Below are 14510 nucleotides of genomic sequence, written 5' to 3'. Positions count from 1 at the left end.
AAACCCAGGAAGTGTTTTGGGTGGAATTGCCCTTAGATCTTTGACTTTTGGTTTCACCCAAAAAACAAAAGGCAGCCAAGCAGTGCTGTGGTTCACTGGGGTGGATTTCTCACCACCTCTCACTGAGCTCTCTCTCAGTTTTTGGCAGCTCTCTCAGTTCTCCAACATCCTCTGCAAAGAGTCTCCTGGCCACCCTAAATAAAATCAGCCCCGTGGAGGGGAGGGAAGGACCTGGGGACAGCCCTGCCCTCAGGCTCCTGCAGTTTGGCCTCCAGCCTCCATTTTCACAATCCTGCCCTCCTCCCTCTCCCTCTGCATGTGTTGGGGTTGGAGGACCCTCCAGTTTGAGCAGACAAACTGGACAGAAGGTCTCTCCCATCATCTGCCCCAAGGAGTGCTGCTTTTGGTGGAGTCAGTTGGCCTGGGCTCTATCACAGAACCATCAAATGGTTTGGGTTGGAAGGGACCTTCAGGATCATCCAGTTCCAACCCCCCTGCATGGGCAGGGACATCTCCCACCAGCCCAGGGTGCTCCAAGCCCCATCCAACCTGGCCTTGAACCCTTCCAGGGATGGGATATCCTCAATTTCCTTGGACAACCTGTTCCAATGTCTTGGGCAGGGACATCTCCCACCAGCCAAGGTTGCTCCAAGCCCCATCCAACCTGGCCTTGAACCCTTCCAGGGATGGGGCATCCACAATTTCCTTGGACAACCTATTCCCCTGCATGGGCAGGAAAATCTCCCACCAGCCCAGGTTGCTCCAAGCCCCATCCAACCTGGCCTTGAACCCTCCCAGGGATGGGGCATCCTCAGTTTCCTTGGACAACCTGTTCTGGTGTCTCACCACCCTCAAATTAAAGAATTTCTGTAGAGGAGAATAAAGAATTTCTAAAGAATATCAGAAGAGCTCACTGGTTCCAGGTCCTCATTTTGGGGCTCCTGTGGAAGCTGGAAAAAAAAAATAAAGAACTCAAAGCTTGAACGTGATCCAGAAAACTATGGAAAAAGGTCTGGAGCCCATGTGTTGAGCAAATCAACGTTGCCCTGGTGCAACCCCCATGTCAGGGGTGAGGTCTCCCTGTGAAGTCCTCGTGGCTTTTTTCTGATGTGTTGATCTCTTGTTCTTGAGAGTTTACCAAACCATAATTGACTGTGATTTAGCATCAGCTCTTTAGGGCAGCTCGTCCCAGCAATGTGTAATAGCTTAATAAAACCATAACTGCTTTAGCTTTAATGTATAAAAATTACCCACTTCAATTCCACATTGGAGATTGGAGGGTCTAGAATTTAAGTAAAACTTGGATGGGGGCAGCAAATATTGAATAATGGACCCACAGCTGTAATTGGGGGTGGGTGTGGGTGTGAAATCTTCCAGTTCAGACCTGAGGGAAGTGATTTATCTGCCCCAAGATTTGTGTTTTTTCTCCCCCTTGTGCTGAATGGGTCTGGCAGAAGTCAGCACTTGCCTGGGGAGATGCCTGGGAAGAAATCAGCTGCTTGGCAAGCCCAGCAAGTCGTGCAGTACATCAACTGCTGAAGTATTGATCCCCTTTCTGTAATGATTTCTTTTTAAATAAAGCATCTTTCTCACTGCAGGGTTTCTGCTCTTGCAGAGCACACTTTGTGAAGTGTGCAGGTATTTTTCCCCTCTATTCCAGTTTTTAAGTGACTGATACTTCCCTCAACTTCTCCACATATTCTCTGCTTCCTATGTGTGATTTTTTTTTTTTCTTTTTAGAAATGACTGCCTTGTTGAACCCTGCAATTCTGTATTGTATGGAAGTTGAAGTCTGACAAATTGCTGCATAATCCTGCCCTTCTGGGAGCAAAAACATGGAGATGGAAGGAGGGAAACCAATGTCCCTATACCTCCCTTCCCTTTATCTCACCCCCCTTTCCCTATAGCTGACTTCTTTTTTTGTGTGTGTGTCTGAGTATGGACCAGCTGTGTACATCTCTTCCCATCCCACAGGAGCCCAGGGAAGTGGCAGACAGATGAGCAAAGGCTTGTTACATGGAATCAGGCTTTGAAATGGGCTGTAGATAAAGGCCTTGGTGTTTATGGGGCCATGGAACATTTATTTTAGCCTCTGTGTGTTGGGAGCACTGTAAATAACAGCTGGGATTCAAGTGAAGAGTGTGGTCAGTGGTGGCTGATGGTTGTAAATGCAGGAGCAGGTTGTGGAATTTTGAGAGCCTGGTTGGGGGAAGCACCTGCCCTGAGATGCCTTGGAGAGAAGGGAAAGATGAGCTGGAAGAACAGAGCTCCTCTTCATCACCAGGGAATGCTGAAATCTTAGCAAGTGGGAGAATTTAAACAACAACGAAGAAGGAAAAAAAAAAAAAAAAAAAAGATTAGGACTTGAGTTAGGAGTTAATTTATCCCTGCCCTTCCTAACAAAAATACTTCCTGGCCTTGGATCAGAATGGCTTTTGGATCTGGAATTAATTAGGTTGAAGGAGGGTTCATGCATCTCCCCCAAAATAACCCCTTGGCCAGCCCCTTGCTCAGCCACTCTGGAGGAGGCCCTGGCTTTCCCTTATTGATGTTTCCATCCTCAGAACTTTCCCTTCCTTTTCATCCCTTCCCCAAGCTTTAAGAAGGGAGAGGGGAAGCTGCAGGGCTGAGGCTTGGCTCAGGGGGGGTCTTTGCTGCAGCACCTGGTGGGGTGATAAGATTTTTGGGAGGAGGAATATGAAGGGATTATTCTGTAGTGCTGGGAGGCCAGAGCCTGGTGATTGATCCCACAGGCAATCCCTCTGAAGTCAATGAGATTGGAAAGCATGTAAATCAGGATGGAATTTGGCATTTTCCTAGGAAAGAGGCAGCTCTTTGGTTGCCTTCCTTATAAATGACTTCTGATCAGGCTCTACAGATCCTTCTAATCACACCCTTGCTCCTTGTAGTCCCAAAGTTGGAGGGAGGTTGGAGCAAGGAGGGAAAAATCCTCTTCTCCTTAGGAAACTGGGATAGGAGCAGAGGGAATGGATGGAAGCTGCACCAGGGGAGGTTTAGGCTGGATGTTAGGAGCTGTTTTTTCACTGAGAGGCATTGGAATGGACTGCCCAGGAGTCCCCATCCCTGGAGGAATTTAAAAGGCATTTGGACCTGGTCCTTCAGGACATGGGTTTGGAGTTGGTCAAAGGTTGGACTGGATGATCTTGGAGGTCTCTTCCAAACTAAACATTCTGTGATTCTTTGGCTGCTTCCCAAATGGTCTTAAGTCTTCTTCTCAACCATCTCCAAGCTCTGTTTGTAATACTTTGATAAACTGAATTTATAGGGGGGCTGCACTAGCTGGTGGGACAGTCTCTGGTCTGTGGGACAGTTCCCATCACCCACAACAAAATCAAAGCAGCTGGGGCAAGAAGAAAGCTGTTTGCTTAAAATAATGCCTCCCTTCTTTTGGCACAAGCCATTAACTGGGTGTTTCTCTCTTACAGGGTGCATTGAGAATAATCATCAGCCTTACTAAGGATTGATTGTGTCCTGGTTTGATATTCACCTGAAGAGCTCTGACCATCACGTTGGGGAGGTGAAAAGTTGGATGAACGTCCCTCTGAAGGTACAGTAGAAATTTAAATGAGATGGTTTGGGTTTGAATCCAGTGCTGCTGTAACCCATCCAGGAGAGGAGCAGATTTGGAAAGTGCTGGGCATGCATTTTGCTCAGGGATCAACATCTGTCAGTCTTCCAACATCTGTGGGGAAACCTGTGCTCTGTTATTCCCATTGCTGGAGGGTTGCTTTTGTTTTGATGCAAATTTTAAGGAATCCAGTATTTGCTCTTGTTTTATTTGAAGGAGTCTTTCATTCTTGAAAAGAGTTTGGCCATAAATATTTGCACTATTTTGAAGAGGGCTTTTCTTAAGTCTTTTTTTTTTTTTTTTTTCTTGGTTGTGCAAACCAGGGTCAGCTAGAAATACACTGACCTCTGCAATCACCTCAGCACAGATGGGCTCATAATTCTGGCATGAGTGATTTATGAAGGAGAAGGAAATAAAAACTCAGAGTCTGTTTGAGGAAGGGAAGGTCATGGAGTAAGAAAAAAGGTTATGGAGTAAGAGGGAATGTTATTTAGAATCTTGGTGGATTAAAAACCAACAGTCATTGGGCAGCTGTTCTGCTTGGAGTTCTTCCTATAGTCTGATTTGAGGGAAAGATTGAGGAATGCTTTTTAAAAAATAAAAATCTTACTTTTAAGATTTCTTGCTGGTGTTTCAGAGGACTCAGTTCAGCCAAAATGGATTTGATGCAAGAGAGTAGCAAATTGAGACTTGCATGTGAAACCTGCTGGCTTTTTTAAACAAGGTCCTTTTGTAGAGCATTTCTTGTTGCTGTGGCTTTCACAGATTCACCCTGTCTGGAGACAAAATTTGTATATCAGGTTTGGTATTTCCTTCCAACATGCAGAGAGGGCCCTGCTGACACCATGTGCTTCCCAAACTTGACCAGTTTATGGTTTCAGATGAAGAGTATTTGAACTCTGCAAACCTGGGGTGACACCTGTGTGCCAGACTGAAGCCAATCATCACTTTTATGGGTGATTAAATGCTTCTCTTTGAATTTACATCATACTTAACACTGAGTCTGAGGTCAGGCACTGTGTGGATGTGGATGTACTTAACTCCATTTCACCTTGTCTTTTGCTGCATGCATTTTATGGGACTTGTTCTGCTGTTTTAGGCAGGCAAGATGCAGAGATGGATGTTGGCTTGCTGCAGGTGTCCATCATTCTCTGAGCCTCTTGGCTCTTGTGGGCTACCAGAAAGTCATTTTGGGGCTGAGTGGTTTTTCTCTTGGGGTTATAAACCAGCAGATGTCAGCTGGAAGGTTTTGAGCAGCCTTTTATGTTTTTGTGGCTTGCCTTTTAAAGTGTTTCATCACCTATTGATTCATGCTACAGGTCCAAAGCATTCAGATTTGGATTAGGTGGGAGAAAACTAACGGGTGGAATCTATACAAAGCTGTCCACTCAGATGGATTGCTGGATTTCTGGGCTTTGTTTTCACTGGTCACATTCGCTTGTCACAAGTTAGTGTCCTCTGTCAGCCTTTTCAGCACATTTATTCTGGCTCAGCCTTAGCCCGGGGTATAATGCTGGCAGAGCAGGGAGCTTTTGCAGAATGAAGGTTAAGAAGGCTTCAAAGTTTAGATCTGAAACTTCAGTTGCTTCCCAAAAGGTTCTGCGTGGGTCACTGGGAACTTTGTGGTGCTCCCAGGCCTGGTGGCTTCTCTGAGGAGAGGTCTGAAGTGGGAACTGATTGAGCTGAAAACTGGAAAATGGGAGGCAGAAGCAGACCCACTGTCACCTCTCCCAGAGAGCACGAGTGGGAATTACAGAACCATGGAATATTTAGGTTGGAAGGGACCCTTAAAGTCCTCTTGTCCAACCCCCCTTTCAATCAGCAGGGTAATCTTCAACTTGACCAGGTTGCTCAGACCTGGAATCCATCCCATAGCCAGGGATGACTGCAGGGCCTCATTCCTCCTCATTCCTCCCTCACCTCCCAGGGCTTCAGTGTCAGCCCCAGATTACCCTCCTGATTACCAGCCTACACCCACAGCTGGCTTGGGTTTTCCCACCACCATCATTATTTTCATGATCCCAACAGGAAGGGCAGGGAGAAAGTGTCCCCTGGTGATGAAGACAAGGGCAGGAGCATCTTCCATCTGAGCCTTGGTCCCCTCAGCCTCTCCTTGGGCTTCCTTCAGCACTTGGGTTTAGAGAGGTTGAGGGCATTGTTGGAGTGTGAAGGATGTGACAGGGAGGGTGGATTTCTAGGAAATTCAGGCTTCAAAACCTGCTGGGAAGCTGCCACCATGCAGTGGCCCCACTCCCAGCAGTGGGTCAGAAGCTGTGGGTTTGGGATTGCTGCCAGGAGAGGGTTCTTCTGAAGTCTTTGTCATGCAAGCAGGAACAGCAGGACAGGAGGTGTGGAGTTGAACTCCAGATGATAAAACCACTGAGGTTTTGGCAGGGCTGGGTGTTTGGATGCCTTCTTCTTGGCCTTTCTCAGTTGGGTGTATAGGTGAACCCTTGCCTGGGCTGGCTCAAAAACTTTTATCTGACTTTGTAGCAAACTGAATTTTCCACTGAGTAGGAAAGTCTCTTTGGGATTGGAAGGACTCTAGGGTTTTTTGCATGGAATTCTCCAACCCTTTGGCTACACCCAATCTATTTTCCTGAATCAACCATGCAGGGTCACTCATTTCTCTTAAAGCTGATATTCTTCCATGTTTATCCTCCCTGGTGTGTAGTCTTGCTGCTTGCATTACCTCTTGGCCAGAAGAAGGAATGGTAGTGTAGGTTACCTGCCTGCCTGTGACTTGTTGCAGCCCTTGATTGACTGGAAACTAATTTTTTTTTTGCTGCTAAATCTCATTTTGGGCAATAGGAGAGAAGAGAGAATAGATGTGTAAACTCTGACTAGATCCAGCACTGATTTCTTTACCAGGAATCCACAAGCACTGCTGTAACACTGATCATAATTATTTGCCTTTAAATTCCCCCAAAATACTCTCAGTCCCCTGTCAGGTAGAGATTTTGAGGCTCCCAACATCCAGCAAGACACAGTGGGAGGAGAGGGAACTCACTGGAGTTCTGGAAGGTGAGAGATGTGCTCACATCTTGGGTCACCTGATGTCACAGCAGCAATTTTTGGAGGTTTGGTTTCTGCTGCTGGGAGGAAACTTCAGAACAACACCTGGAAAATGGGCAGAGCTCTGGATGAAGCCTGCAGTGTCAGGTTGTCTCTAGCCTGGGTCAGACTTTCCTGGCTCTTTTTTTCTGTGTAGGTTTCTCTGAATCCTGTCCTTTTGGTTTTTTTAGGAAAATTTAAAATTTATGTGGAGAAGAGAGGAAAATCTCTTCCTTACTGCAAGGGCCTGCTCAACATCTTTATTTATTATTATCATTATCATTATAATTATTATTTTTATTTTATTTTATTTTACTTTTTTTTTTTGCATTTAAAAGCAACTAGTCAGAAAACTCTGGGGGAATGGAGAACAGAACCTACCAGAACCAAACTGAGCTTGAATGCTCCCTTGGTTTGAGCTCATCCATACCAGCAAGGTGCAGTGAGTGCAGAAATTTTTATCAGCAACTGGACAGGATAAGAAGGAGAATTTCCCAAAGGTTAAAGCTTCCTCCCCAGGTTTTGTTTTCTGAGGAGGCCCTGAGAAAAGCAGATCCACTGGGAAGTTGGGAACTCCAGGCAAGTAGGTGCATGCACCAGTGTGTATACCCAGATGTGCATACAGGGAGTGCTCTCCCAAATAGCCCAGAACCTGAGAAAATGGAGATAAAATCAAGAAACAATTGAAGTTAATTATGCTTTCAAGGCAGCTGGAGATTGGTTCAAATCTTGTGGGATTTCTGAACCCTCCCAGTGCAATTTCAGGCTCGGTGTGGGGAGGAAGGTTTGGTTTCTGTGGTCATTGGTGCCTCAGCTGTTTCTGTCACCTCTTGCTTGTGTCAGGTGGTGACAGCTTTTGGGCTAGGGGTGGCACAGGTGTCACCACCAAAGCACAGTTATCCTTTCACTGCAAATTCTTACTTAATGTCACTTGGCTGCCTGCTGGAGGTCTCATTTCATGGTGAGGGAAGCCTGCCCTTGCTTCACAGCACAGTTTTGGAATCAGTATAAATTTTGAATCAATTTTGAATTCAATCTGAGTAGCTTTAGATTAAAATCAAAACACATCACATGTTACTCAGCTTGGGTTTTCTTCTTCCACCCAAGTTCTTTCCCCTTTCTTTTCACCCTCACCAAAACCTGGCCTTCATTTTGCTTTGGGCAGTGGTGTGGTTGGTAGCCTGGCTCTGAACTTTAGGAATATTTTTGAGTAGCCTTCAGGAAAAGCCACAAACCGAGAAGTTTTGGTTATCTCTTTGGTTTCCAGAGTTATTGGGATGTCACCAAACCCTTGTGAATTCCAGACATTGGACTCTTAGGGCTTTACAGGTGAGCTGGTGTGGAGTCACTGAATTAGAAATCCATCACTTGGGTTGAATGTTTTTCTTCCTATGGGAGCTGGAGAACAAAAGCCTCACTTTAACTCCAGAAGAACCAAAGTCCTTAGGGATCCAACACCAGGAGATCACAAACCACACAGAACTCTATGGGATGGTATTTCTCTCCATGCCTCTCTGCCCCTCGGGGAATTTAGGCTCAGAAGAGCTCCCCTAACTTCAGAATTTTGCCTGGTCTAACTTCTAGGTCTGCAAACATGTTGTAACAAAGTCCCATCCAATGGATTACTACAGGAAATTACACTGCACATTTTTTGCTGTGTTCCTGGGAGTGTTTGTTCAGATTTGTACTTCAGCAGTAAGAAGCACGTGGTATAATGAACAAGATAACCCATTTTTTATTCCCTGAAGATGGAAGATCTTTCTTCAAAGCATCGTGAAGGAAACAAGGCAGTGCCTCGTGGAGGGTATTAAGGAAATAATAATAATAATGATAATAATAATAATAAAAAGTCTTTGGAGTGATCTTTCCCTCTGGCATCTTCACTCGGGCTCTGCAATCAGTAATTCAAAGGAGGTTTTGTGGAGAGGAGAGGCAAGATGCAGGAGTTGATATGACTTCCCCAAGGGTGAGAACTTCTTAAGCTGAGACCTGAACATTAATCTCTTTAATTCCAGCTGAACACTTCACTGTGAGATCATTATTCTGGTTGATTAATCTGCATGATGCCTCTAAAGCCAGAATGCTGCATATGCACTGAAGGATCCTGCTGCAGGTCCTTGCTTGAGGATCTGGGAGCCATTTGCTGTCTCTGACACCTTTTTCCTTGAACTTTGAATACCAAGAAGCATTCCCAAGCCTTGGGATCTGAGCTGATCATGAGGGCTGATGCATTGCTATTGTTCATGGGGGAACATGGCTTTCAACAGGGACAAAGGGCACAAAAAGTAGGGAAAATGCTAATATTTGGTAGGTACAGGTCCAGCTGTAGCAATGACAAGGTCGTTCCTAGTTTTCATGGAACAAGGAGTAAAGCTTGGTGTTCTTCCTAAAAAGAGGAGAGCATTACATTTTATATAATCTTCATTTATCCAGTCTGCATCCTTCCAGCACATGAAGGGAGCCTACAGGAAAGGTGGGGAGGGGCTTTGCACCCAAGAGGATAGGGGCAGGACAAAGGGCAATGGTTTTAAACTGAAAGAGGGGAGATTTGGGTCAGATCTTAGGAAAAAATTCTTCACCATGAGGGTAGGAAGACACTGGAATAGGTTGCCCAGGGAGGTTGTTGATCCCTGGAAGTGTTCCAGGCCAGGTTGGATGAAGCCTTGTGCATCCTGGGCTAGGAGGAGGTGTCCCCATGGAGGGGGGTTGGGTCTTGATGATCTTTAAGGTCCCTTCCTACCCATCCCATACTAAGATTCTATGATTTATCAGCCCCTCCATCCCAAGCAGCCTTTTCAACCACTGAGCAACTTCAGCCACGTTTGGGAGGCTTCAAAGCCTTTAAATCTTGCCAGTTCTGTGAAAATTAAGTAGTGGGGAGATGGAGTGGAGAGGTCATAAGACTTCCTGGGCTTGCTGGGAAGCCTGCAGTGGGAATTTGGTTCTTAGGTAAATCCATATTTGATTTGTAGGATGATTCCAACACCCCAGTTGAGGTCATGGGATTACCAGAGGTGTGTTAATGGGCAAACATTTCACCTCTCTGCCCCATCAACTTCTGATATAAGCAGGGATGCTTCACCTCTGCCTCTTTCACAGGCATGAGCAGGTTTACCAGCAGCATCTCATGCATCTAAATCCCTGGATAAATGCCATCAGCACCCTGTGCCTGGAGAGGATCCTTTGAGTATCTGATGCACCACGTTGCAAACTGTGAAATTGGAAGATTCCAAACCCCACTTCAATTGTTCAGCACTGTAAGCAGCAGAACTAATGTAGCTCAGCATGGTAATGAGGGAGGGATTTATTGTTAAGTGCTGAGTTGTTAGGGGGTGGCTGATGTTCAGCTTCCTCCTTGAAACCTTCCTGAGAGGTTGGGTGTCTTCTTGGGATGAGGCTTGAAGGGTTCATGGCAAGCAAGGACCTGAAGCACAACTGGCAGTGGGAGGAAAAGAAGCCCAACTTGATGACTTCCAGGGAAAAAGCCTAGAAAATGAAATCCTCTCTATAATTTATAAAAGGAAGGAAGGAGGAGGGGTTGGTGGGGAACTGGTTGTTCTTCCTGGGGAGAAAGTGAGGATGAAATGGAGAAGAAACCCAAGCCAAGGAGTTAACCACGGGGAGAAAAAGATGTGAACATCTTAGAGAATCTCTTGGGGGCATCCAAAAATGATGATGCCTTCATTTGGAGAAACCTTTTTTCCAGCACTGCCTAATTGGGTCACTGTCATCTGTTAATTTTGATTGGGAAATATAAATATGAATGAAAGTGTCACTATTAACCTTCTCTAATCTTGGAAGAAAAGCACTTAGAGGTGGAAGCTGCTATTGATGTTACCTGGAAATCCTGGGGAAGGCTTCACTGAGATGAAAGACAGGACTTCAAAAACCAGCAAGTTTGTCAGACACTGCATTATTATTAAGGGTTTACTGGAAGGGTGAAATTTATAATCTGAGCAGTTGAAATTTGCAATCTAGAAAGGAGGAGGGGAATTCTTGGGAGAATTTTGCTTGCAAGGATGGCTTCCCCCCCCACCAGGAGGGGAAAGTCCCATGGACAGAGCATTCATCCAAGAGGGTGTGGTGGTTTCTGCAAATTTGAGTAATATCACACGAGCCCCTGGAGCCTGGCCAGGTCTGAAATGGCAAACCACTGGATTATGTGTGATGAAACAGCTGAGTTCCTTAAAACCCAAATAGTCTGCTGGGTATCTGTGCTCTCCACTTGGACTGTTTCATGTGCTCAGCCCTGGGGAGGCCACAGCTTGAGTCCTGTGTCCAGTTCTGGGCCCCTCAGCTCAGGAAGGAGCTTGAGGTGCTGGAGCAGGTCCAGAGAAGAGCAAGGAGGCTGGGAAGGGATCCAGCACAAGTCCTGTGAGGAAGGGCTGAGGGAGCTGGGGGTGTTGAGGCTGGAGAAGAGGAGGCTCAGGGGAGACCTCATCACTCTCTACAACTCCCTGAAAGGAGGTTGGAGCCAGGGGGGGGTTGGGCTCTTTTCCCAGGCAACTCTCAGCAAGACAAGAGGGCACAAGAGGTCTCAAGTTGTGCCAGGGGAGGTTTAGGTTGGACATGAGAAAGAATTTCTTTCTGGAGAGGGTGATCAGACCTTGGAATGGGCTGCCCAGGGAAGGGGTGGATTCTCCATCCTTGGAGATATTTCCAAAGAGCCTGGATGTGGCACTCAGTGCCATGGGCTGGGAACTGCAGTGAGAGTGGATCAAGGGTTGGACTTGATGAGCTCTGAGGTCCCTTCCAACCCAGCCAGTTCTAGGATTCTATAAAAGGGCCTCCAAAAGCCAAGGTGGTTTTGGTTGAGGTGCCCTTAGCTGTGAAACGTGCAGCAGAACTCCCAAGCACACAAATTCTGCTCTAATTACTTGCCATCTCCACATCTACCTTGTGTATCCCCGGGATGATCTTGATTTGTTTCTACCAAGAACATGAAATTCCTGCTGAACCACACGGTGCAGAACTCGGAGCATCACTTGGAGACAGTGTTGATTGAGAACTCTTAAGAGCCTGCTGGGAAATTACAGCAAACAAGGGCTGTTGGGCAACCAACTTCCAAATCTAAAGCCTCCATGGGCACAAAACACCACAATTAGAGCAATTTTCCCAGGTCAGGAAACAAATGCTGTGACTGCTGTATTCCTGTGTGTGATATTTATGACACACAATGTTATCTTTGCAATTGTTACCTCTGCTTTTATGTAGTGCAATTAGGGTGGAGCTGAGGTTAATGGTAATGTTAATGGTTTTCATGTTCTTAATTTAGATTTTGAATGCTGTCCTTCAGCAAGGAGTGAGTAACAAAAATTATTCATGCTGTTGCACTGCTGTCACATCTGGGGTGCAGGGAGATGGCTACAGCACAGCCTGAATCAAGTCAAGATCACCCAAGTTTTTTTTTGGTTGGTTGGTTTTTTTTTTTTTATGAAAAGCTCCTTCACTTCAACCTTGATGGTTTTGCCTTTTTTTGGGAAAGTCCTGATGGAGGGACTTGCTCTGAAACCAAACCTTGTGTGTCTGTGTGGGCTTCAGCTCTGGGAGAGAAATTATTTCTGATGTTCAGAGAAACTCACCTCAGCTGGAATGACTTCTGATTCATCCTCAGTTTCTCTTCACTGAAATGCATTCTGGAAAAGTGGTGGAAATGAATGGGTGTGTGGTTTTGGGCTTTTTTTTTTCTTTTTTTCCTTTTCTGCTAACTTCCATAGCTGAGATGTGTGTTGCTACAGGCTTTATACAAAACCCCAAACTCAAAATATCCAAAAATAAATGAAAAAAAGAAATTAAAAAAAACAAGGCAGCACTCCAGCTTCCTCAACTTGCTTTGTTTAGAGGCCACTCCTAAAATAATCCTGCTCACCAAAACTAAAGGAATGGGGGGCACCCCCTGCATTCTGAGTCGTGGGTGAGGGGTCCAGCTCAATGAAAAAAACACAGGAGATTGGATTATTTCTTTTTCTACTGTGTCTGGCAAGAATATCAGAAGATGAGAGGAATTCCTGCTGTCTCCAGGATCAGGTCCTGCTGCCCCTCAGTCTCATGGGGCATTTCTTGGATGGGGATTTCAAGTGCTGGGATCCTCAGCTTCCTCACGGGTTGAAATTCATCCTCTGGAAGTTTTCAAGTTATTAAGTGCCAGTTTCTTTTTCTAGAAACCAAACCATTGCAGCCATCTTCTGCCTGCAGTTACAGAAAAAACAAACACAACCATTTTGCTGAGGATCAGACTTCTTTTTTTTTTATTATTATTATTATTTTCTTCTTTTTATGATGTGCTCAGCTCACAAAAACAACTTATTTGCTAAGGACCATTTGTTTTTGCAGCAACCAGACCGAAGAGGCTGTGCTCAGGAAGCACCAGAGGGCTGGCTTCATTTTACAAGAAGAAAAAAAAAAAAAAAAAAAACAGAAAAGTCTGAGAGTCCTTTTCTTGTTGTACTTCCTCAGTTCAGGACTCCCAAGTCTTTCACAAAACCATGAAGCATCCCGTGGGACCACAGCAGTCCTGGGGTGGTGGATTGAATGACTGAAATATCTTTTTTTGGTTTGATTTGTGACTGGAGCTTTAATTTATTGCCTCCTCTGTAAACCACAGATATGTTTGTTGCTCGCAATTACATGGCAAAAAAAAAAAAAAAAAGAGCTTTATTTGGATTTTTAAGTAATTCTTTCTCTTTGCCTTGATGCTTGGTGCAATGAAATCCTTTTATGAGGCTTGTGGAGAGAGAGCTGGGTTGAAACAGCTTCTTAACAGGACACGTGATGGGAAGCCCTGGTGCAAGGCCAAGGAGAGATAAATATGAAGGTTTTATGGCTTCATTCAGTCTGTTTAGTGCAGCATTCATTCACTCAGGTTGTTTTGGTAATGTTGAATATTTTAATATTGTAGCTTTTTTTTTTTTTTTTTTTGACCCTAGAAGCCTGCAGGAGCTGAACTTCAGATTCTCATCCCCCAAAAAATCCCCTCTCTGGGCACAGTGTGTCCTGCTGCTCCACATGCCTTGATTCAGCAAGAAACCTCCTTGTTTGGCCTTGAACTCCACTTTAAAATGTTTACACTGAAATATTCCTGCACGTGTGATGGTTTCTGTCCTCAATCTGGTAGATTAAATAATTCATTTTCTTGTGCTCCAGATCCAGCCATAAGGCTTCCAACATATTTAACAAGTGCTCTTCCCTGTTGCTTTCTAATCCAGCAATCTCTTGGAAGCAGAAAGCTGTGTTTTACCTGGGTGGTTTCTCTAAGTGCATGAAGCTTTCATGGAAGTTCACTCAGTGCCCAAAGAAGATGGAATATTTTATTTACCCAGAAAGTTTGGTCTTTTCCAGTTCTGTTCTGTTGATGGTAGCTACTGACCTCAGCTTTCAAGCATCTCTGATTGCAGGGAATTCTGCTGTTTGGATTTCAGCCTGATGGAGAAGGTGTCTCATCTACCGTCTGGTGGAGTCTTAAGCTAAACAGACATGAAAAACAGTGAAAAAATAAGATTTCTCATGGATTTTTGACTAAATTTTAAAAATGGAGCCTGATGGTTACTTTCTGCCTGAAAATTGCATATGCCAACTTGAACCCCAGTGGTAATGGGGGAAGGATGGAGTGGGAGAAAGTGAATTATCTCTTGATCAGCATTGCATCAGCCCAGCAATAATATTTTGGTGAGGAAAAGTGTTGCACAGTGCCCCCAGAGAAGGCCCAAGCTTCCTTGTGTTTTCAGTGTCATCTGGAGCTGTTGGAGGAAGGTTGGAAGCACCAAGACCTTGTGAGCAGTGGAGCATCTTTTCCAACCTCTGCTATCTCCTTTGAATTCTTTGTATTTCTCCAGCTTTAGTGTCTGGGAGGAACTGGAAATGTTACCTG

At 45.1% G+C, this 14510-nt stretch overlaps 1 protein-coding gene across 3 annotated transcripts in view; it reads left to right on the top strand.

Annotated features, from left to right (window-relative positions):
* Positions 1-14510, top strand: part of PTPRA (protein tyrosine phosphatase receptor type A) — a 118948-nt gene that overhangs the window by 20448 nt on the left and 83990 nt on the right. For all 3 annotated transcript variants that reach the window (XM_071753160.1, XM_071753162.1, XM_071753161.1), the window contains exon 2: positions 3447-3568. In XM_071753160.1, coding sequence (XP_071609261.1) covers positions 3551-3568 — 18 coding nt within the window. In that variant the 5' untranslated portion in view covers positions 3447-3550. The remainder of the gene's footprint in view (positions 1-3446; positions 3569-14510) is intronic.

The sequence above is a fragment of the Heliangelus exortis genome, chromosome 10 (assembly GCF_036169615.1).
Source record: "Heliangelus exortis chromosome 10, bHelExo1.hap1, whole genome shotgun sequence".
In the NCBI taxonomy this organism is placed as follows: domain Eukaryota; kingdom Metazoa; phylum Chordata; class Aves; order Apodiformes; family Trochilidae; genus Heliangelus; species Heliangelus exortis.
This window is presented reverse-complemented; position numbering and strand designations above follow the sequence as displayed.